General features: G+C 41.9%; 1 protein-coding gene across 1 annotated transcript; it reads left to right on the forward strand.

Annotated features, from left to right (window-relative positions):
• Positions 1–1,623: 1,623 nt before the first annotated feature.
• On the forward strand, positions 1,624–25,460 carry tlcd2 (TLC domain containing 2). Its single transcript, XM_086261469.1, has 4 exons — positions 1,624–2,309; positions 2,612–2,694; positions 7,237–7,319; positions 22,711–25,460. The coding sequence occupies exons 1-4, from the start codon at positions 2,131–2,133 to the stop codon at positions 23,089–23,091; spliced, it is 726 nt and encodes a 241-aa protein (XP_086117595.1). The 5' UTR covers positions 1,624–2,130; the 3' UTR covers positions 23,092–25,460.
• Positions 25,461–25,644: the final 184 nt, after the last annotated feature.

The raw sequence follows: 25,644 nt of genomic DNA on the forward strand, positions 1-25,644 counted from the left end.
CACAGCAATCATTGTGTGCATGTTCAGGTCCGGACGTGAATGAAAGCGGCGCTCGTTTGGTCTCTACCACAGGGGAAAAAAACATGAGTGGGAAACAAAACATTAATTTGGCTTCCATCTAAATTCAGAAAAGAGTGGATCATACCACTATTATTTATTTTGCACTCATATATCATAAATATGTCAGAATCAAAGCACCACGCTTTCCCTTATATGATCTGTAGTCACATATACAAATAAACTACTACTCCCATGAATCCGCGGTGGTTTCTGAGCCAATGATTTGCGTTAGAGGCGGTGATGCTTTAAAGGCTGTTTGTAATTTACAACTTTGTTTATGGGAGGTTCGAGTGAATTCTGGAGGATTTGTTTGTTTGTTTGTTTGTTTGTTTGTTTTTGTTGTTCTTTGAATAAAGCAACAATAACAAGCTGTTATAAAAACTGCACATGATGGTCCAGCAATTAATATCTGTTTGCACATTCAACTGCTGTCTTTAACAGTTGGTAGAGAAGGTCGGAAGGAGCTTCACTTTGCCTTTGTTGATATGAGAGGGCATGTGACAGGGTGCCAAGGTAGGAGCTGTGGGACTGCATGAGGAGGTTTGGAGCGGCAGAGAAGTATGTGAGGGTGGTGCAGGGCAGTGAGGCAGTGGGGAGGTGTGTGGTCGGAGTGACCGATGCGTTAAAAGTGGGGGTGGGATTACATCAAGGATCAGCTTGGAAGAGAGTCTGGAAAGGTGGAGGCATGCTGTGGAGAGGAGTGGGGAAAAAGTCAGTGGAAGGAGGACAGAATACATCCGTGTGATGCGGACAGGTGTAGCAGTGAAGCTGCAGGGAGTACAGATAGTTTAAATACCTGGAGTCAACCATCCGAAGCAACAGAGAGTGCACAAGAGAAGTGAGAAGATAGATCAGGCAGGGTGGAGTGGGTGGAGACAAGTGTCATGGGTGATTTGTTACAGAAAGATAACATCAGGAGTGAATGGAAAGGTTTCCAAGACAATAGTGAAGCCTGCTCTGATGCACAGTTTGAAGACAAAGACCAGAGGCCAAGATGAAGGTGTTAAGATTGAAGAGGATGGACATGATGAGAAATGATTACTCCAGAGGGACAGCTCAGGTGGAGCAGCTTGGAGACAAAGGTAGAGACCCAAGACTGAGATGGGTTGGACATGCGCATTGGAGGAATGGTGGACCAAAGGATGTCAAAAATGGACAGGAGCAAGTTCATGGATGTAGTGAAGGAGAACGTGCATGATGATAGGGTAGGATGGAGGCAAATGATTGACTGTGGCAACCATCAAAGGAAACAGCCAAATAAAGAAGATATTTCTTTATTTTTATAAAGTTATAAATTGTAAATGAGAGTATAACAGTGCGTAAAATAGGCAGTGTTGTATTCACTGAAACACTGTCCCGCAGAGCCTCTCAGAGCAGCAAAGTCTAAAGTACACATACCTATAATGTTTATAGTCGTTATGAACCCCGTAAATGTTACAGAGAAGTTATCAGAGGCTTTTCGGACAGCACGTGAACTCAACACAACATGTGAAAACGCGCTTGGCCGCGCCCCTTCATAGTAGGGCGGGGAGAAGCTGCTGTTTGGTGTGTTGATGTCAAAAAGTTACACAAGCACTGATGAGGTTTTACAACAGGGTGGTTTCACAACTGGAAACAGGGCATCACTCCGATAGCTTCCATTCACACCTACCGGTTCTTCCTGTGATCGCGGACCTGTTCTTTACGGGATTATTATAGGCAGAGGGAGAAGAAAGAAAAAAGAGAGAAATCACTCCACGTTCAGTGCATGTCAGCGGGAAATCATTCACCAGACGCGTCCACGCCTTCTCTTTGTGGACAATAAGCGCCAAGCCGTGCGTTTCACGACCCTAACGGAGCGCCTGGTGACCTGAGCTGATCGGGGGCTCTCCAGTGTGTTAACGTGACTGTCTGGGTCGTCGCAAACAAGTAAGCCCGCTGTCGTGTGTTTGTCTGGGCCACGGTCGCCAGCAGCACAGCCACAACCACCACCGTCGCGTCTATATATATCAGTGCTCACTTTGTGGAGACTAAGGGGGGAGGCACTTGTGGCTTTTGAAGTCTTCACCTCGTGGACCAAACCTTTTCGCGATGGAGTTGGGGTCAGTGATTTTGACGATCGGGGGTTCTGTGGGATTTTTCAAGTTCGTGAACAGCGGGGTCGGAAAACTCCCCGCACCCGAGTCTGCCTGCAGGAACGTTTGGAAATGGAGAAACATCTCCACGTCGTGTGTGCACAGTATGATCACCGCGACGTGGGCAGTGCTTTGGTAAGACGTTAAGAAGTTTTTAATTCAGTGTAGATCTGCTTGGAGGAAAGGAAAATGTTGGGATTTGGTTTTGGTTTGGTTGTGCGCATAGATGGATGCGCAGGGATGGGTCCATAATGTGGTTTTAAACACGGCTGTATTTGATTTTATTTTTAATGCTGTTTGACTTCTTTAGTCACTGTTTACATAGCTTATGGTTTATTCTGCTTATCCCTATGACCCCATGTGTTAAAAGAAGCGCACTTACTGACCCAGGCATTTGGAAAAGCTTTATCTGAACCGCTGTCAATCCGTTTTTCCAGCTTTTTCCTGCACCCGCAGATGGCCGAGGATCTCATAGAGACTCATTCCGTGTTTTCTCACGCCTTGGTGTCTTTCTCAATCGGTGAGTAGTCTCCTACTTAGTTATCTCGTAGTTGTGACGCTATGTGTACGGTTTTACTGAGTGCAACCATCCTGAGGGGAAGTGTGAAATCTAATTCCTGGATGGCGCCAAAGTAGCTCCAGACTAAAGGGCTTACGTCGTTTATGTAAAACCTTTTATTTTAACGGGCAAATCCGAGCCATAGCTTGGCAGTTATCTATATTAGATTAACCAATTGGGCCCCTTTTTAACTGAATTTCATCTCAACAAATGAAAAAAAAAAAGTGATTTAACAGAGCTTAGCTTACTGTTCTTTATTTCTTTTAAATAAAACTAATCATGATTTGATATTTTAGTTACATTTTCATTTTTTATTATTTAGATATTTGTTTTCTTGATTTTTATCTATTTAATTCAGTTCTTTTATGTACTTTATATGCATTTTTTTTTATTTCATTGATCCCTTAGTGCAGCAGATGTGGGTAGGAGTGTCAGAATGTGCATGTTCAACCTCTGGAGAAATCAGTTTGAACCACTTGAGTTTTAAAAATTTCCAGTTTGGCCATATCTCCATCTTAGGAAACAGCTGTTGTTTTGCTACAGAATTAAACCACTACTGATTTTTTTTATGCTTGTGGTTATGAGTAAGTCAAACTTCTTCAGAGCTTCAAACAAAATAACTGTAATGCCACACATATGTTACATGTTGCCCCAGAGGTCCAGTAACAGGTGCAGCTGCTGCACGAGCTGTGCAGGTTTACCTTTTTACCCCCTTTTTTTTATATAGCACTATCACCCATAGGTTCAGACATGTAACCTTCATCCATGGCTGATTTATTACTTTTACCCTCTGCACACGTGTCTCTCGCTGGCACACCCAGTCACCGTTTTTCTTAACAGACTGAGAAGCAGATAACCATTTACCGCCACTCCAGCAGCCACTTCAGAATCACCAGATAACCCGACAAGCAGGTCTTTGGGACAGCTTCAAAACTACACTCGCTGATGAGCCACTGTGCGGCCCTGCTGTTTGTTACGCTGGTTAATTCACCTGAGTCATCTAACAGATTTGTTAGATCGTGAGCCACCTTTTTTTTAAAAACAAAAAACAAAAAAAAACACGAATTTTGAGGGTCATAGGTGAGAACTGGGTAACCGGTGAGGAGGGTAAAGAGTCCATGCTGGAAATGTGACTGAAACAAATAGTATTGTTTGTATTGCTACAGTTCTGTTAGCAAATGATTAAAAAGGTTTAAAGTCAACTTTTACATGGTGGAACGTGCATGGTTTGACTCAAAGATTGCTCAAAAAGGGCAAGTCCACTTTACTTTATCTGAAAAAAATATATTCGTAAATATATTCAACAGCAATTATTGAGTTTATAAAAAATTTACTTTTTATTTTTATTTTTCTCACTTTTATCCCCCATGTGAGGGATTCCTCTGTAATGTTTGTTTACCTGCTGCACATATACTTTCAACTTTATTTAGGTTAATTTGTAAACTTGAGATATTTCTCAGTTTTTGAGATAAATAAAGTTTATATTATCAGATAATCTGAATCACACCGGACCAAATCAGAATGGTGTGGACATTAAAATGAGCATTTTTACACCCTAGAGCCTTGAAATAATGAATAAGCTAAACCACAGGTTTAACCTGCTTTCTTTTTTACCGTTAAATTAATCAATATCATCGTAGCAGCTACCAGGATGTGTTTAAACCTAAAACTGCGTTTGACTGAATCAATTAAGCTCGGCTGAAGTTCACATACTGTGTATCAAGTAGGCTACGTTGAATTTTACCATCAGCTCTCTAAACCAGATTAGAAACTTGCAAAAATTCGATATTCCCTGATTTCATTAAGATCTTTCAAACCAAGGTGCTCTTGCTACCCCGATTTCTTAAAATAGCAACTTTGCTCTGTTTTTACTTTTTCCTCATTAATGCTTTGAGTATTCTGGAGCAGCCTTTGGCACGTGAGCTCTCTTAACTCTGCACATTTATTGGATCTGTGCCGGGCCAGCGAGGGCTAACAGAGGATTCCCGGGATATTTGACATTCCTTCAGGAAACGCTGCTTTGGAGGGGACGAAAACGAGGAGCAGTGTTGGGATCTGAAGATCAATGAGGGCCATTATCATCGGTCCCAAGCACTGGGTGTAACCCCTGTTACAGTCATGTGACTTGACCAAGACGGCAACTGTGCAAAGAAAGTCACTTGATGTGTGCAAGCTGTCCACATCAGATACCACAGAAAGGCAGAAATGTGGAGTGATTCTGGGCCCTCAGCAGGTTTTCAGAGACTTTAGGGCAGCAGATTTGTGCGCTGTTCCTCGCTGTGTTACCACGCTGCAGACCTCACAGTAACATGACATCAGTGGTTCCCCACTTTTGTCCAGTACATAAAGCTGTCTCTGAGATAAAAAATTTAACACAATATCCTGCTTTCTCATTATACAGTGATAAGCATAATAAGATTCATGCCATATATATTTTATTTTACTTTTTAAGTACTGTTGTGCATCTCCTTCCAACTGCCTGTCAAACCTAGTTTAAATTGGGAGATTTTTTGTGTATACTTTTACTTAAAAAATGCTGTTATTCCCTGTTGTTTGAAAGTTTGTGAGCACATGTGCGTAAGTACAGTATAAAAGATGGCCGTAGCTTCTATGACTTCACCCATTCATGAAGTTCTGTTAGCCATGTTGGTGTTTTGAAACCATGACTAATAAGGGGCGGGTCTTACTGACTGTAAGTGCTGCATCCTCCCTGGCTAACCACTTGCGAGTTATTAGCCAATGAGCCTGGATGATCCTCTGCTCAGACACTTAAAATGAGCACAAGTTATAAAATGGACTTGATGTTTTATTCGGTCTGACCTGAGCCCATAAACTGCTCAGGAAAATGTTTATAGAGGTCAGGATATTGTGGAGTTTTCCCATAAACCTCTGTATGATCCCAAATCTGTATGCAGCTCTCTCGTTAGGAGTTAAGAGGATGTAGGTTTAAGGCTTCACCCATCTATGAAGGTGTTTTTCTGCCACTGGAAAAAAAAAAAAACATTTTCCCAAAACAGAGCGAAGTTGTAACTTTGAGTTAATAACTCCAAATGTCGGGTTAATTTCTCAGAAGTCAGTAAGTTGGCATTTTGAGAGAATGACCAAAAATTTGAGTTTCAGATGGAGAAATTGTTGCGTCAATCTTTTATACTTGCCGTTCAAGTACTCCGGCTCATTCCCGTGCCTATAACAACTTCAAGTGTTCAATGTTGGTGGGTTTCCTTACAGGACAGCTCTGGTCCTTCTGCAACATTTGTACTGATTTACAGGGGCTTGCAAAAGTATTCAGCCCCCTTGAACTTTCCCACATTTTGTCACAGTACAGTCACAAACATGAATCAATTTTATTGGAATTCCACGTGAAAGACCAATACAAAGTGGTGTACACGTGAGAAGTGGAACGGAAATCAGACATGATTCCAAACATTTTTTTTACAAACAAATAACTGAAAAGTGGGGTGTGCGTAAATATTCAGCCCCCTGAGTCAATCCTTTGTAGAACCACCTTTTGCTGCAATTACAGCTGCCAGTCTTTTAGGGTATGTCTCTACCAGCTTTGCCCATTCTTCTTTGCAAAACAGCTCCAGCTCAGTCAGATTAGATCGACAGCGTTTGTGAACAGCAGTTTTCAGATTCGTACTTATGAAAGTCTTTCAACAAAGTCACTGAAGTCACGTATCGGCCCTAAAATCACACCGTTTGACTGCCCCTGCTTAAGTAAGCAATTCCCCTCCTCTAATGTAAGCATGACAATCAAGCTCATTTGGAAGAATCCAGTAGAAACTCATCTTCTCTGCCTCTCTGAGCTTTGGTGATTGTTCTGTGTCAGCTTTACACTGGAGATGTGCCCATCATTTAAAAAAAACACACACACACCCTCCTTTTTTGTTTTTGTTCTTCTTTTTTTTTTTGTCACTCCTCTTTTTCACACCTGTGTGTCAGACAATACTGAATGAATCATTATGAAAACACAGCAAATCATGTGTTCCGGTTGGCATGTCATGACTTTGACTGAAAATAACCTTTGAAGCTGAAAAAGCTGGTGTCTAAAAGACTACACTGGTGATCAGATAATAGCAACGCGTAAATTAAAAGCTTGATGTCAGTCTGCATGGATTATTTAATCTGTGGTGGGCTCTAATTTGTTTATGGCGAGTGGAACCCAAGCTTGACAGAAGGGTCCTGGTGTCAAATTTCCAACATAATGGAGTTAAATCCAGCCTCGATGAATGCCCCTCGCACCCCATCCGTCCCCATCCTCAAGCCTTCATTATGTTTTCAGCATTTTAAAAAGCCATCACCATGGATACGGCTAATAGCAGCCAGGGGCGCATAGCAGTGGAGGATATGAATAGGCTCTCTCTAAGAGGCATCTTGGTTGCCTTCGCTGCCGTCACGGAAGCAGACACACTTGGATGAGCTCGAGTCTGATGTCGTCAGAGGAATCTGGTGCGTTTGGCTTGATTGATCGAGTGATTAACGAAATGCTCTCTGTGTCCACAGGTTACTTCATCTATGACTTCTTTGACATGTTGAGGAGCCAGAAGCTGAGCCAGTCCTGGGAGCTGCTCTTTCATCACATCGTGGTACGTGTTCAAAAATAAAAGACAAATGATGTCATACAGTGGGGCAAAAAAGTATTTAGTCAGCCACCGATTGTGCAAGTTCCCCCACCTAAAATGATGACAGAGGTCAGTAATTTGCACCAGAGGTACACTTCAACTGTGAGAGACAGAATGTGAAAAAAAAAAATCCATGAATCCACATGGTAGGATTTGTAAAGGATTTATTCGTAAATCAGGGTGGAAAATAAGTATTTGGTCAATAACAAAAAAACAACTCAATACTTTGTAACATAACCTTTGTTGGCAATAACAGAGGTCAAACGTTTACTATAGGTCTTTACCAGGTTTGCACACACAGTAGCTGGTATTTTGGCCCATTCCTCCATGCAGATCTTCTCGAGAGCAGTGATGTTTTGGGGCTGTCGCCGAGCAACACGGACTTTCAACTCCCGCCACAGATTTTCTATGGGGTTGAGGTCTGGAGACTGGCTAGGCCACTCCAGGACTTTCAAATGCTTCTTACGGAGCCACTCCTTTGTTGCCCGGGCGGTGTGTTTTGGATCATTGTCATGTTGGAAGACCCAGCCTCGTTTCATCTTCAAAGTTCTCACTGATGGAAGGAGGTTTTGGCTCAAAATCTCACGATACATGGCCCCATTCATTCTGTCCTTAACACGGATCAGTCGTCCTGTCCCCTTGGCAGAAAAACAGCCCCATAGCATGATGTTTCCACCCCCATGCTTCACAGTAGGTATGGTGTTCTTGGGATGCAACTCAGTATTCTTCTTCCTCCAAACACGACGAGTTGAGTTTATACCACAAAGTTCTACTTTGGTTTCATCTGACCACATGACATTCTCCCAATCCTCTGCTGTATCATCCATGTGCTCTCTGGCAAACTTCAGACGGGCCTGGACATGCACTGGCTTCAGCAGCGGAACACGTCTGGCACTGCGGGATTTGATTCCCTGCCGTTGTAGTGTGTTACTGATGGTGACCTTTGTTACTTTGGTCCCAGCTCTCTGCAGGTCATTCACCAGGTCCCCCCGTGTGGTTCTGGGATCTTTGCTCACCGTTCTCATGATCATTTTGACCCCACGGGATGAGATCTTGCGTGGAGCCCCAGATCGAGGGAGATTATCAGTGGTCTTGTATGTCTTCCATTTTCTGATGATTGCTCCCACAGTTGATTTTTTCACACCAAGCTGCTTGCCTATTGTAGATTCACTCTTCCCAGTCTGGTGCAGGTCTACAATACTTTTCCTGGTGTCTTTCGAAAGCTCTTTGGTCTTGGCCATGGCGGAGTTTGGAGTCTGACTGTTTGAGGCTGTGGACAGGTGTCTTTTATACAGATGATGAGTTCAAACAGGTGCCATTCATACAGGTAACGAGTGGGGGACAGAAAAGCTTCTTACAGAAGACGTTACAGGTCTGTGAGAGCCAGAGATTTCCCTTGTTTGAGGTGACCAAATACTTATTTTCCACCCTAATTTACGAATAAATTCTTTACAAATCCTACCATGTGAATTCATGGATTTCTTTTCACATTCTGTCTCTCACAGTTGAAGTGTACCTCTGGTGCAAATTACTGACCTCTGTCATCATTTTAAGTGGGGGAACTTGCACAATCGGTGGCTGACTAAATACTTTTTTGCCCCACTGTATCTTGGCTAAAGCTGTTTCACATTATAAAAGAGGCCTCTTCCAGAGTGATCTCAGCTCAGAGTACTGGTGCACCTGCGAGAAAGACAAAATACCGGTCTTTCTTGTCAAGTAACATAGAGCGAGGACTAAAGGGATGATCATACCAGTGCGACAGCCTCCCTCCACTTCACTTCAACCTGCTTTTTTGTGAACTTTGAAGTCCTCCTGACTTCCCCCCTCACACTCACTGTTCAACCACTCATTTGTTTCTATCACATTCCTGTGAAAGCGGGGCATCTTAGTGGCATGTTGACCCCTAGCATGCTGGCATATTTTCCTGAGGGGAAGTGGAGGTCAGAGGATCTGACCCTTCCTCCGGCTTTGCTCTAAAGAGGGAAAGGAGCACTGATTATTTTCTCTCCACGCTTCTGACTGCATGACCTACATCCAGGACCATGCAGGTGTTGTGTATTGCTTTCTGTTGCCAAGCTCTTTCTCTTGTTAGTGTAAGTGTATTACTGGCAAGAGCTTTGTTGAAATTTTTATCAGGTGCAGGTTGCTGCCAGGGCTGGAGCAGATTTGTACTGTGCAGCAGTCACAATTTAAGCCTCTGTTTGGGTGTTAATAAACTGTGTGGAAGTATTTTTCTGCAGACTTTAAAAAGCAGGTCACCGGAAATTATCACGCTGATCTTCCAGTTGCATATTTGTAGATGTAAAGTATGTGTTAAAAAAACAACTCTTTGTATTTCGGAAATGCTATAAATAAATGCTATCGCTAGAAAGATACAGGAATGTTCCTTATACACGTCATTTCTCTGATATCTGACATGCATCATCGATCTGGTATTGTCTCCACTCTTCTGTGAGGATTTGGGTTTTTTGTTTTTCCTTTAACCAATCGCCAAAGAGCAATGAATCCGCCTGAATCAAGTGTTGTTTTAGGACAACGCCCGACATGCATCCAGGCCAGCATGCTGGTTTTGGTGGGTTTTTGAGAGTGAAGCTGAGCAAAGGAAAAACAGTCTCCGGTGTGAGGCGACACTGAGAGCACATGAAGATAAATATGGTCCCCTTTGTTAGTGCGCTTCCTTTGTTCTGCCACACAGCTTGACAGCCATGTTAAGGCCCCGTTTCAACCAATCCCATCACTTGATACTGTAGCTGACGGCTGGTCAGTAGTGTTCGCGTTGTTATTGTATTTTCCACCTCACGTTTCAGTCGAACTTTTCTTCTCCATCTTCGGTAGTTAATCCAATCCCTCATTTTAAATTTAAGAAAACTTCTTTAGTTGTGAATTATTAGTTATTTTACATGATGCCACAACAAAAGCCTGCTCAGAGGAGTTGATGGATTCAAAAGTTTTCCCTGAAATGGCACCAGAATGTCCGATCAATTACAGAAAGTGTGCATAAGCAAAAAATACAACAAATATTTGAGATTTTCTTTGTGGGTTGCTGGAAGGACACTGTCATTATCAAAGTGGTCACTGAGCACTTGACCCGGCAGGAGCAATTCTGTTTGTACTCAGTGGCTAGAGTGCAATTGTGTGTGTGTGTTTCCTAAAATTTCAAAAGCTCTAGATTAACATGCAAAAAAAAGACTTTATTAATCTCTTTTTCTTCTAACTTGCCAATGTCAAACCATGTGTGTTCTTTGAATTATTAGTAATGATGCAAACACTTGCACTTGGAGAAATACTTGCATCTAGCAAATTTGCAGTTAATTAAACTTTGGAAGGTTTACAAGAAACCACTGGTCAATCTCAGTCTGCACAGCATTAAAAAAGAAAAGTTCCCAGCAACACCATCTTTATGGCTGTGCTCATATCCAATAGTTTTGCTGGAACAGGATTTGGGGCAAAATAATACATTATTTGGTGTTTAGGTATCAGAAACTGTTCACTAAATGTGTTTGTGGACATAGTTTTAAGAGAACTTCACTGCATACAACTAAGATAACAAACATTGGAAATATTGGAATGGAGGGCTGCTATTGATTGATTTTTCTGGGGATTCTCAGTGTGCGTCTTTGTCTGGCTTTATAGGTGCCGGGTAACACTAAAAGTATTATTTTCCAGCATTATTTTGCTAATAAAACTTTGGCAAAATTGGTTTTTAGTTCTTATTCAACTCAGACATCACTGTCCTTACCACCTCACCAACCTGCAGTTCAAAGCTGCTGTTTCCGAAGGGCAGCCAATCGGAAGAAGGCTGTCATATAGAGAGGGCAGGTGTAAGGTAAAGATGGATTATTATGCAAAGATACTCTTGTGGAGTAAAACAGTGTCAAGATGGAGCTAGAAATGAGCTTTGCTAGAAATTCTCAAATGTTTTGGATTATTTGTGAGAAACGGCTCCAGCATCACTTGTCTGTAGGTGACAAACGACTAACTGGGAGGAGATATTTGTTTTCCCTTTTTTCCTGAAAGTCTCGTCTTTTCCTCTTTCACTTCCTGGAGGTTTAGTGAATGGGTGCTTTGGCCAGGCCAGCTGGCTTCGGATTGTCATTAGAGCGTGGGAGGCCATTCACACAGCTCTCTGTGCTTCTCAGCAAACTAAATCTCTTTACACCCTTCGTTTCCCGATTGTACCATTCATCCTTTTCTGTGACGTCCTCCGCTTCATTTCAGCGTTAAGCAATCCTCCCTCAACTCTTTCGCTATATTGACATCATCTTGACTCATTTCTTTTCTACTTTTGTTGCTCTTTTCCTTGTTTCTTTCAAATGCATATGGTATACAGAAGGTTACTGTGTCAGGTGTTCACATACCAGTCACCTGAAGTCCAAGGAGTTTTCCCAGTGTGCTAAGACCTGAACCCAGTAAGACCAGCTGGCCATGCAGTCCTAGAACAGAAGGCTGCTCTCTAGTTAATCTTCAGCTCATATGGGCAGCCAGCTGATTCATATTCCCCCTGCATTTCATCTCCCCATTGCTGCAGACCTAGTGTACAATCTGGCTTTGCCTGAGCAGTGACACATGCAAACTAAAATGTGCATATGCCATGCTGCATGTAGAGCAATTGTGTGACTGGAAGACACACCCTCCCATATTGTCCACAAGTTATTGGAAAATATGGGAGGGTGTGTCTTTAGAGAAAAGTTTTGAACATGTGTTTAAAAAAGTTTATCCTTATATGTTGACTGCTGATTAATGTAGGCCATAAAATAAAATGCTCAAAACAAACCCTCTGACTAAATATTGTTGACTTTACAGGTGGAAACGCGTGTAAAAATACATTTTGAATGTCAGTTGTGGTCACACCTGTTGCTAGGTCTTGTAAATGTGAAGTGCACACTAACTTCAGTGCAGTTTTGCTGATCTGTTCTCGCGGTCCAGGAGAAATAATAAGTCAAACTCTCCATGGAAAGTTTTTTTTCCCCCTCCTCCTTATTGACTGCTATGCAGAATACAGCTTCTTATTTCGGTCTCAGAAAAATGTGGGCCCTGCCACACTCACTCGGGCCTGATGAGATCCTGTCTGCCGTAAACTCAAGCTTCCTTTGCAAAACAGGAAGGCCTGATCACTCTGACAGGAGTCGGGTGGCTTCTTCTAAGGGTCAAAGATATGTACCTACAATGGTATATTTAATGTGTGATAAAAATATTGTGCAGAGCTTTCTAGAGTAGGGCATAGTTAAATAATGTCAATTTTTTTCCCTTTGTTTGAGCTAAACTGTACCAAAGTGATCGCCTAAAGAAAACACCCACCCCTACGATGAGTATGTTTCAGCCATATTTATTCATGACTCTCGGAAACTGTGAGCACATAATTAAAAAGCAGAAGGACGCCAGCCAGACGCAGTAGGACAGACTTTTTTTTTTTTTCCATGAAGCCTGAAAGCATGTGAGTAACAGTATATATTGAATGTTCTCGTTTGAGGTTTTAATGATGATACACAGTAGAAGCACAGATAAACTCACAGCTCCTTCACAGGGGATTTTATGTTTTGCTGCATGTTTTCTTTCATAAATGTCTGTCATCCCTCTCTCATTAGGCAAAATTGAGTTATCTTCAGTGAGCCGTACCATAGCAGACACTTCTCTGAAGCAGATCAGGGCTTCACAGGTTAACTGACTGCTTCCTGACTGCTGTAGCCCTTTAAAAACCCAAATCTAAGTATAGTATTGCTGATGATGATTCTACTATTTTTCCTCCTCATCATGTATGCTCTCATTAGTCCCATGTAATACTTCGAATGCTCAAGTTGGTGTTTTAAACACAAATGCAGAATTATAGGATTGTTAATGAGGAAGCCATTAACTTCTCAGCTGCTCTGTTATTTCCAATATTGCAATAAAAAGCCCAGATCACACATACAGTGAAATATGGAGCTATTAATCATCTGTCACATTACTTCTAAAACGGGTTCACCAATAATTTATTACAACAACTCAGTAATTTGGGGGGAAACAATTAGATTAAGACATAACTATGTAATAGCTTTTACCATTTAATTACAAGGTAAAACCAAGTAATAACCCTGCTGGGTAATGTTAAACTAACTAGGGGTAATAATGTAGATTCTAATGTAACAATACCTATGAGGTAAAACCAGTTGGCAATAGTAGTATTGTAATATAATGACTCGCAAACAAAAGAGGTACTTTCTGAGCACTATTTGGAACTAAATATTTTTAGTATAATGATGTAATGATGACGATGTGTAATGCTGAAATTAAGTCAACCTTATATCCTAAAAATTGTCCTTTGTTTATTGGCTTTAACATATTTTATGTTGTTGTCATTAGTACTAGGGCACATGTCTGCCATAGTTTAGTACCTGGAAACATTTGTATTAGCTTTTGTGTAATAACCAGAAAATATATTAAACTGTTAGTTTCTTACATTCAGTTTAATCTGTTATGATAACCCTATACATTACTTGGCTAAAAACATTGTTAATACTAGGCTGTTTCTTACTTTTAGCTTATATGTAAAAGTAAGATATATGTAATTAAATAGTTTTACATGGTTACCTAGTTCTAAATTATTGCAACACTATTATTGTGTTATTATAGTGCTGTAAACAAAGTGCAGTTGGGTTCTTTTGCTTTAAAGCACACCTTTCCAATAGATTTCATGAGTAAAACTGACTCAGTAAACTCCTAAATATAGGTCAGAGAGCTGCATCAGCCTTATCTTTGGTTAAAATGACTAATGTCCTGATTATGTTGAAGTAAATAAACCAAAGAATTGGACAAATCTACACCTAGATAGTTGCTCTTGTTCTTCTAGATGTTGACAAATCCTGGATAAAACTTCTGCTGTGTCCATTTCATTTCTATCGGTGTTCCACAAAAATCCTTTTAGCCAGGTTTTCAAATTCAGTCTGGGATAGTCTCAGTCCTTCTTGCTTCATGTTGTGCAAACATCAGATATTAATGGACCTTGTGTCAGTTTACCAGGAATGAAAACAGATATTTGTGGGAGGAGAGCTCAGCTGTCTCAAATACCCAGTGGGGAATGCCACATTTAGAGGCTTGAACATATTTTATTTGGCTGTTACTGGTGTCGGGACGCATGTTTACTGGAATGCCTTGCCTGCCGCATATCCTCTGCATCATTCGACACTGAAACCTGATTAACCTGCACATTTGTAGCTTTATCAGCTACTCCTTCCAGTATTCGTTCTAAGGAACCCTGACTCCACCGCAGAACTTAAATATTTCCTGATTGCACATGCAGAAATTTGTTGAGCCTTTACCTCCTCTGCCACTGGAAGTTTAACATCAGCTGTTTTTTAAGCGCATATGACGTGTTTTTGTTTTTGTCTTTGCTAGTAGTCGTATTTCAGCCTGAGAAATACAAAGACAACACGCTGAGAGTAAAGTAGGCCAATGAGATGGCAGAGACTGGAATGTGGGCATATATTTATTTTGGCCATGAAATATGGTTTATCCATGTGTATGTTGGTCAATTTTTTTTTTTTCTTTGGTGGGGGAACCCCGCAAATCCCCAGATTGTGTGTATATCCAGACAGGAGGGCAGACATCTGGTCTCCACATGAACCTCAGGCTCCCATGAGCAACATGGAGCAGAAAACCTCTAACTTCCTGAGTGGGCTTCTGCAAATGTGCGCTCGTTCTCCACACATTTCTGTTCTGGAGCCATACATCATATATCACACACTCTGCCTTGTTCTCCACCCCTCCATCCTTGTGTGACTGCCAAACATCTCCCCCGTCCCCACTCGTCCACCCACTCACATGGCAACATACCAATGAGATTCTCCACACTGGTAGTATAATATCTGGTTTTTGTTGAGGTTTTTTCTTTTTTCTCCACCCTCATGGTATGTCTGAAGAACTTCCTTGTCCGTTGTTTTTGAGACAGGCACAGTTTATACTCATGATGCAACAAATACAAAGTAGGAAAATAAAACAACAATTTCAGTGACCGCAGCTTCTTGTCTTGGATGACAGAGATGCTTTGGACTTTGTATTTGTTTGTTTATACAGAGCTTTTTGCCTGCTGTAGAGGCATTTGACTTTGTTTGTTATGCCTGTTGCAGTAGCATCTTATCCCACCGGGTCTCACACGTTTTACCGGTCCAGCACCAGATAGTGGCTAGTTTTTATCTGTTTATCTTGTTTACTGCTCATTTCCTGTTTCATATGTTTTGCTTAGGGCTTACTAGAGTAACTTTGCATAATTCACAGTTCGGGATAAGAATGCCTTCATGCACGCCATATTGGTGATATTCCCACAGCTTTGCACCATTTATACCAGTGGGAGAGCTGACGAAAACCTCCACATCAGCGCTGGTGTAGGTGGAGAGACATTTTTCTAATGCTTTTTCAAACTGCTGCAACATCCCCTGTGTATAATCTGTGACTCTCTGAGCTCCTACACTGACATGTCACTAAAATGGAGGTAATGTCCTTGTTCCCCAACATCCGACGGAGATCTTGTTAAGTGACAGAGTGTAAAGGCTGGTACGGCTCCATGCCTCGATCATACCTTACGTGCTTGCAAGTCTGCTGGGGTCCGGGTCACATAGTTTTGTTATTTTGTACACTGTCTTGCAGACAACGTCACAGATTGCTGGAAGCACATCGGCCAAATAGTCATTCCTGTTATATTTCTTTGAAGTCTACACCTAGGGTGCATAGGGTGCCTGCATAGTTGGTGCTTACTAATGTAAAGTGACAACAAAAAACACTGGCAAATTTGCTCATGCTTCTCTTACAAGAATTAGTTACCGATTCATCTGTAGTGCCTGAGAAGTTGGGGGAAAAATATTATCATTGATTCTTGGATTTTAAAATGTTTTTAAGACAAAACCATAGAGAGCACAGCAGCCAGAACAATGTGAAGCCCATCACTGTGCATCAGTCTTAAGTGTCAGTGAGGCTTTTCTGTTACAGTGGCTTCCGCCTACAGCAGGAAAGAGCACACATGCCATGCTTCCCAAAGAGGCTGGCTTTGAAAAAGCGAAATGGCGCTTGTTCTTGTTGGCATAACAACCAGGAATGCTGTTTGTAGAGGCATTCATCTATCAGTGGGTTTACAAAGGAAGGAGTAGATGTCGGTAAGCTGCAGGTCACGTCAGAAAAAGCGAGGTGGGGCACATAACAACTGTGTGTTTGTTCTCCACTAGTGCCACACCTCATAGCCTCAAACGAAAGCTTAAAAAATGAATAATAATTAAAAAAAAAAAAAAAAGAGAGTTACTGTGGGAACACCAGAGGTTCTTGCGTGTGATTGGGTGTGGGTGGGTGTGAAAGCATGTGAGAGCACAGCGGAGGAACAACCTTATGTTTAACCTTTGTAGTAAATGCAGTTAACCATTTCATTTCCATGTCGTTAGTCTCACCTGTCCTACTGTAGTCATCGGGATTTCACCAGTGCACGCGCTAACTATAGTTCTAACTTGACAAATTGTGGGTTTCTTGAGTGGCAGAAATGTCTTTCCAACCTCAGAGCTAATTTTGGCCTCAACCTCTCATTAAGAAAGGCAACAATCATTTATCATTAAGGTGAACACAGTGATGGTCTGTATCTGATATTCCAAACTAACATGCTAGTTAAGATTTTAAAGCATTTTACCAACTAAAATCTTATGATCTTACTTTGCAAGCAGTGAACAGGACAAGAACATGAATATAACACAATGCAACACAGTAGTGACGCACATAACAAAGATTGCAGGATGGTGACAAACAGCTGAGGTGTGACACATTTGAGCATTTTCACTGTTGTTTTGAAACGCAGATGGACGCTCGTAAGGTAGCACACCCGTCACGATAAACTGAAGGTGCACTGACCCTAAAGCACGCTCCTCTTCATCGTCTTTTTACCCCACAGCCAAGAAAGACAGCTGGAGTATTGCTGTAACCCACCGGATGGCTGTCCAGTGGGCGGCGTGAACACAAGAACTCAAGAACGAGACAACTTAAAACTATAGGCGCATCCCCTAAAAATCTTATACGAGTACGAATCCTTTGTGAGACATTGTCCCAGCTTTTCTATCATGTGTGTTATTAAGATTACAGCGTTACAGGATAAAGGTGTCAGTGGGTCAGATCTGGAAGCTATGTTTATCTTTGCATCCAAAAAGGTTTATATTCTCTTTATTAACAAAACGGTCTGTTGAGCCTACGCTGTCTTTAATGGAGGATTATGGATACAGCCGTGTTGTGGTACTTTAAGGATTCTTCTGTCTTATTTTACGGTTAAAGATGACCAAAACATGCACAACTGCAAATCCTATCATCAGCGCTCTTCTCAAATCCTTGGCCACTGCGGACAGAAGTTAGGTCATTGATGAGGCATGCAGTCCACTGGAAATAACCACTACCTGTCTCTGCACAGCCAGTGCCTGAAAACCTCGAGTGACCAAAGCTGTTTTCACACAGGAACGTCAGAGATGTCGGGATAATCCAAACGTTGTCCAAAGATGAGGTCGCTTGCTTTAGCCCAGCTGTCGCTCCTGGAAATGTGTGTGATTTACTGATTTTTAGGCAAGGGTGCCACCTGGGTAATGTGTGCAGGAGTTACCTATTACAGGATTACCTCTTATTATCTTTGCATACTATCCAAAGAACAGTAGACTTTGTGCTATGAAGCAAAGGGAAAATAAGTAGTAGTCAAAAAGGCTGGGACGCCATAGAGCTGCTGTGCACGTGTGAAAATAGCTCAAGCTTCACCAAAACTGACCAATCACTGAGCCCTGCTCCATAGCCTGTATTTGAAATGAGACATACCCGGCTACAAATGAAAGCCATACACACAATTTAAACTGATCACGGAGATGCACGAACAAATATTTGTGCAGTTACTCACCAGATGTTGTGCTGCTGTCAGCTGAGCAGAGTTAACACAGGTCTCATGATAACAGTTATGGGCCCCATGCCTCATTCTTGTAGACAGGCCTGCGTGAACCTTCAAACTTTGGATTGTGCACATGATTGTTAGCATGCTATGGTCCCATCTCCCCATCGCTCCACTGCTGTTGTACCTACTAACAACTTTCCAGCATCCTATGCATTGAGCTTCTTTGTAGTTTCCTCTCCATCAGCTAAGCATTTTCTGCCCTCTTCTTTAGACACACTCGGCCTATCCATTAACAGATTTTTTTTATGAGCTGTGACTATCTTATGTGCTTATATATTATATGTGTAGAGCAGTAAATAATCAATAATAGAACATGCACCTACATCCGTTTATCAGGATTATTATTATATGGCACACTGTGTTGCACAGCTGTACTGTGCTGTACTCAGACGGGTTTGTTTGATTGATGAAGCACCTCCTCAGTCTCCCATGTCTGTGATATATCTCCCACACATGTGCACACACGTAAACTGCAAACACAGCGTTGCACCTCCCTTGTTAATAACCTCCCTGCCTTCTTTAGTTATTATTCAGCGTTCAGTTTGTGCAAACGGCACGTCACCGAAACCTGAAATTCTTCTCCGACTGAGTCAGAGTACGAAGTACTGAAAGAACTGGTTTGTCACGGGAATCTTTTCACTAACTTTCGTCCCTTTTTTTTTTTCTTTTTTTTTTTTTAACAGGTGTTACCTCTCTTTGCAACAATGTTTGATTGAAGATTTCTGAAAAAGGAAGAAATAACTTCCTCTTTCATCAGGTTTATCCGCTCTGGTACTTCTAGTCAGTTCAGCCTGCACGGACCGATTTTCAGCACAAATATAAGTCTTTGCACATCTATCACGTGAACTTTGCCCCACTTTTGGGTTGGTCCCTTTCCTTTAAAGCTTGGGAAAACTTGGGATTAGTGACAACCTCTGTCATCTTCACTATCTCAGCGCCCAGTGTTTTCCCCCTGAAATAGGGCAGAGGTGATGGTCCCTCACCTGTCTGTCTAATTGAGCCCACAGGGAAAAGAATGCAGCAACAAACACTCGTGCTGCTTTGTTTTCATACAGGTGTGTGTAATATAGGTTCATTACTAACTTATTATAGACATGTTGTATGAGACTATTTTTCAATCAAGTTAAAAAATTTCAAGGTTATGTTTGAGCTTGGTGATTTTAGTGAAGTGGCTCCCCACGGTAAATTTAAAGCCTTTTTAGATTTTTTTTCTTTTCTTTTATATGTTGCAATCATCTCCTGCAGATGAAGCATTAACATGTTTTTCCAAAGAATTAAACTTAAAGTTCATTCTTGACATAAAAAACTCAATCATGCCACAAAATCTTCCTCAGATAAGCTTCCTTTAACTTTTTAACCACTCCCATATATAAAACAAGCTTTTCAACCAGTATATTTTCATGTTAATGTGTTTAAAAAAAAAAATCTTACTCTAACAGCTAAATGTGGTATGATGGGGTTTTGTTTTTTAAATTCCATTTTGCTGTGGGTTGTGCAGTTACCTGATGGGGGTCATATGTGGGTGTTCCTGTGCTCCTCTGTGTGAAAGATGTGCTTTAGTGTGGCAAATCCAGTTAATCCTGAATTAATTCCATCACGACAGACGCAGAGACCGGTGGTGTAGGGGGGAGTGGGATTACACAGGTTAAGCAGACTGCTCTTCTTCTTGAGTGCTTGGGAGATGACAGAGAAGGGCACTAAGGGTTATTGATGCGCTTAGCAACAGGGATAGAGCTTGGATGTGTTTTTCAGTCAAAAAAGACCCTCCACTGTGCTGTCCTTACTGTAGTAAATTAACCTGAAGGCAGTGAGTGCCCTCATCAAAGCACCAGAGGAGTTGATTCAGAGCTCTCAGTTTGATGTGGTAGCTATTCATGGAAACTCTGTTTTGTGAAGGAAGCAACAACGGCTTTCACTCACATTCAGTTGTTTGGAGGCCAAACAGGTTTTTGTAGCAGCCTTTAAAGTCGGGCATGGGGATTGACTTGCTTTTGTAACCAACCTCGTGTGGCCTCCAGAGAAGCTGCAGTTTTTGAGTTGACAATTGTCACTTAGATTTGAATTCACTGTGAGATTGTGGGTTTGCTAACTGGAGCGTGTGTGTGATGATTCGCAGGTGTCCGGTCCTCTGTTGGTACCCGTGAGAGTGTTTTCTGGTGCATGTTGTGTGTCTAAATGATAACAGTCTGGACTTTTCATTCATCCTTTTGGTTTTCAGTGGTGGAAACGGAGCGCACTGTCCTTAAGTGTAACACAGGGTTTTTGTTCTTACTAAGTTACTAATTACTAAGTTGCTTAATCCATTCATATGTTGTTGGCAACCTGTGACAAAATGTCATGACATGACACGTCACCTTGTTATTTTGAGGGGTTTGGAGTCAGCACCTGTGCTGCCACAGAGGAATGTCAGAGAAGGGTGACCGGGCCACTGCTGGGTGTGTGATCTCACCTGTGTGTGAATGTTTGGTGCTGTATGCCTTTCAAATTATGAGGCATAGGTTGGTTGCCAAATGCAGTTCCTAGTTATTACTGTCATTATGAGCTAAAGGCAGGTAAATGGTGTGATTTGTGCTCTGAGTGTGTGTTTTGTTGTGAGTGAGGTGGAATTCAAAAATAGTCTTTTACAGTTAAAATGAAATTTAGTGAGGTAACTCCTCTGTGCTGCGGTCACAGTGTGCACTTGCTTTTAGGAGTTTAGGAGGAAATGAAACACATCCAGCAAAGAAGAAGACGTCGAACTTTACCTCTTGGCACTAATGGATCCGCTATATTGTAACATGTGCAACTCTGGGGATGGTGTGACCCTCACATGGCTTGTTGCCTAATCTACAGGAACGCGTCACATGACATTTTGCTACATTACAGTCATCACATGAAACACAACATGTTTCTCCAACAGAGCCAGCCCTGTTTGAAAGGGTCATTTTGTCACTTCACACATCACAGCACCCCGTGACCTGTAGCAGCTGTTTTCTGCTTTTCCTTAAGTCTGGGCTTAAACAAGCCAGTTTAAGCGGTGCAGTGACTGAGTGTGAATGAAGCCTGATGAATGTGCGCGGCTCCTGTGGAGAGTTGGCCGAACGGAGTATAGACGCTCTCCTGTCATCCAGATTTTATACCTGAGACTGCTGGGAAAATGTTGCACAGCAGCTTTTTGTTTTCTTTCTTTCACAACATCCCATAATTTTTGCAGTATGACTCCTCCAGGGTTTGAGTTGTTTGAATGATGATGCTGCCACCTTGTGGCGCGTCCGTGTCAGATACATCACAGACTTTCATAAGCACTGTGTGGGAGTGGCGGAGCTTCACGTGGTCGTTAAGTAAAATCCTGACATAAGTGGCGGTGCGTTTTCAGGGCAGAAGTTCAGATGTTCACACATCCGCCTCCTCCTGATAGGCTGAGAAGATAAGAGAAAGCGACTGCTTCAAATCTCACTGCCATGTTTTTAGATTAAGTTACAGTGCTATGATTTTTTTTTTCTTTTATCATATCAGTTATCAAACTCCATTAAGCACATAGTGTCTGGTTAAACATTATCTTGTAAACTTATTCAATGATGACGAGCATAAAAGCTTTTAAGATATGTATATGCTCTCTACACTCACTGGCACTTCCATACATGCAAATAAAAGATTAAAGGAAAGCTAACCTATAAAAATGTGTTTTCAGGAGTCATTTAAAACAAATAACAGAGTCATCAGGAAGGCTGTTCCAAAATAAGGGTGCCACAACCTCAAAAGCACGATGGCCTCTGGTTTTAATATCAACATGTGGGAGAGTCAGGAGACCCTGGTTAAAGGATCTCCTGCAAAAATGGGTGTGATGTGTGAACACTGGCTAGTTTCTGAAGTGCACCAACAAAAAAAATATTCTCCACAGCATTACACCAGCATAAAAAGTGTATATCTGGTTACTGTTGCCTTCCGATCAGCTCAGGACAGCCTGTCATTCTCCTCTGACCTGTGGGATCGACACCACACACAGAGAACTGCACTGCGTATTTGCTCTTTTTCAGCCCGGGAGATGGTCATGTGGGAAACTCCCAGCAGATCAGCAGTTTCTGAAGCAGTCAGACCAGACCGTCTCACACCAGCAACCATGCCACATTCAAACTCACTGAGACCCATTTTCGTGCTCATTCTGAGTCTCGCGTTGAACCTCACTTGATTGTGTCTAAATGCATTAAGTTGCTACCGCGTGATTTGCTGATTAGATGTTTGCATTAAAGAGCAGATGAGTATCTAATGAATCTGCTGGTGAGTGCATCACAATGAAAAAGTGATGCACTCACAGACGAGAAGAGAGTAATATTTATAATCCTAGTGGTAGTTATGGTAGAACTAGTAGTAGTGGATAATACTGTTTTTGTTTTTTCACCTGCTGTAATGTTCCTCTGTGCCGTTTTCTCTCCTTGTCTTCTTCTGTAGGTGATCACCTGCTTCGGCCTCGCTGTGGTGTCGTGCCGCTACGTGGGCTTCGCCGTGGTTGCCTTGCTGGTGGAGATAAACTCAGTGTTCCTCCACATCAGGCAGATCCTGCGCATGGCCAACATGGCCGCGAGCACGCTGTACCGCGTCAACAGCATGATCAACCTGGGCACGTACGTGGTGTTCCGTATCAACACGCTGGCCTGGATGACCCGGTGGTTGGTGCTCAACAGGGACAAGGTGCCCCTCCTGGCCTACACGCTGGGCAGCGTGGGCATGGCCATCATGACGGCCATGAACATCGTCCTCTTCTGCCGCCTGCTCAGGAGCGACTTCTTAAAGAGCAGCACCCGGGAGGCCAAGAAAGAAAAGGAGATGTAGAGAGGAGGGGGAGGAAGGTGAAGGATTCAGAGGGGCACACGTTACTGTACATTAACACGCCGTGGCTGAGGTTCTGTACTGTCTGTACTGCAAGCGTTTAAATACTCATAGCTGTAAAGACAGAGAGATCTGCACCTCCCTTACATTACAGGTACAAGTACTCCAAGTGTAATCAAACAGCCTCACCTCAGACCCATCTACCAATCAGCTGCAGTTTTTCTCCCATATTTCAGTGCTTCATATAAACAAATCGAGGCCTTGTGAGACACCAAACGCCTTATTGTCACACGGCGTTTCAGCTCAATCGATCCTAAAATGTAGCTCGCGATGAGTGACAATGCACTGAGCCCCTCAAACGTCCATGTATGCAGCCAGCGGAAACAGAAACATAAATATAAAATATCTCTCTTTACTTTGGAACAATAATCTCTTATTCATATATAGACATATATCTCTATACATAGGATATATACACGTTATGCTGCTGTGAGTTTTATTTCTTCGGTGGGGGTGACGTCAGAGGTGAATGCCTTTCCCACCAAATCTCCTCAGCTAAAAACCGCCTGCTACCTCAGGGCTCACACCAGTTCTTTGCCTCTTTCCAACACTCGCAATGCTGCCGGTGATTGGCAGCAAAAAAAAAAGGAACAAAAGTAATGTCTGCTTGTTGAATAAAGAAAATCAAGCAAATGCAAATCTTTGCTTAACGAAAGAATAATGACAACTGGGAGGCAACAACGTGTGTCTGTTTTGTCCTTTTACATTTAACCCTGATGCTTAACACAGCTCATGCCCTTCAGTTCGGCCCACGCGGCGGGATCTTCGCGTCGGTAAACCTCAGAGGAACGAGGCGAAATCTCCACTGATGGCATCACTGTCCATGAGCGGGCAGCTGCGCTTTAAACTTGAACCCTGTGAAGTGAAAGGAAAACCTAAATGATGTAGATTAGTTGAGTAAACTCAATAATTAGAATAGCAATTAATATTTCAACAGTGCGCCGTGGCATGTGCGTCTGCAGTAGGAGCTTTCAGACAGGCAGGAAGTATCAGCACATCCCTACACCTCACCTCAGTGACCTCAGCTCAGCCAAGACCACCAGAGATGCTTTTACTTTGAAGGGCTTTTGTAGATCTTTGCCATCCTGCATTTAGTTTTAAAGTCGCAGATGAGCGCGACAGAAAGCAGAGAAAACCCCGAGGTGGGCGGGAACAAACTGGTCTGAGAGCTGTGAATACAGCAGACCGTTATTTACACAGCCTCACACGGCCTCTCCTTCCAGCTCAGCTCACAGCATTATAGCTCTTCTATGGCATGGAAATATAATTGATGTGATTTAGTTTTTTGCTTTTGATATTTTTGATGTTTTGCCTTTGTGTATAATCAGTGTTTGATTTGTTGTATATCTTTGTAATTTATTTGTGCTATAAAAGACGAGTTTAAGGTGACACAGTGTTCACCGAGTTTTCCTGTCGCTGACATGATTGTGTTAAGACATGTTGTTAGAGGGTGGGAGGGCATTTTTTTAGCAATTTTTTTTTTTCCTCCTTTCTTCACGTGCAGTTTCCTCACAGTGTGCATGCTTGAATAGGTTTATGTTCAAGCCGTGAAAAGCAGGCCTTCCAGCCCCAGTAACAATCACAGCGCACAGCAAAAAACAAAAACACTATTTGGGAGAAGACAAAAGTTTGAGTTATTGTTTTTGTTTTTAATTAATTTTCTTTTGAATGTTAAATTTGCTTTTTTAGGCCAGCTTTGTTGTTGGTAATTGAAGTTCTTTCTAACAAACAAGCTTTTACTCGTGAACCTGTTATGAATACGACTGTAATGTTATTGAAATTGTGCTTGTATGACATCATTTGTTCATCATGTTGCTGTGTGCTTTAATGAATTGTGACACGCCTTAGCAGCCAAGTCATATTAATGACCTGATGATTTTATTTTATTTTTAAAGCATTCGTAGTAGCTCTGATCACCTGTATGGCTTTGATTTCCAAATGCGACTGTCCCCAGATCTTATGAGGTCAAAAATATTAAATATTGTGATTCAATATTTGTGACTTGTCGGCATAACGAGAAAATATTTAGGCCAAGAGGCATTCTAAAGTCCACCAACTTTATCAAAACCCACAAATTATAATTACTCCATCAGTGTGCCCTTGTTTATTCATTCATGAAGTTCACTTTTCTCTTTCTTTCTGAAAGCAAAAATTATCCTGTCATCAGACTGTCGCATATAAATATAACGGTGTAAATATAACAGTTTTATTTTTTCAAGTTTTGTCAAAATTGTTTTGTAATTAAAATTGTGATATGTATGTTTATCTAACAACGCTATTTGTTTTAAAGTGTCGATTAAAATAAGTGAATAAAATCAAAGGAATGAGCGTTCTGTTTTAGTTTCTCTGCAGATTTTTGGATTAGCATCGGGGTTATAAAAGAAGAAGCCAGTTCGAGGTCCAGATCTGGGGCGTCCGACTCACTATTAGTCATGGGTGACGTGACCCAGACTCAGGTGGACCCAACCAATCAAAGGTATTGTTCGTATTAAAGAA

Source organism: Aulonocara sp. 'chitande type north' Nkhata Bay, linkage group LG14 (assembly GCF_057382095.1).
Source record: "Aulonocara sp. 'chitande type north' Nkhata Bay isolate Kocher_YH1m ecotype deep benthic linkage group LG14, A_spYH_male_GT1.1, whole genome shotgun sequence".
Lineage (NCBI taxonomy): Eukaryota > Metazoa > Chordata > Actinopteri > Cichliformes > Cichlidae > Aulonocara > Aulonocara sp. 'chitande type north' Nkhata Bay.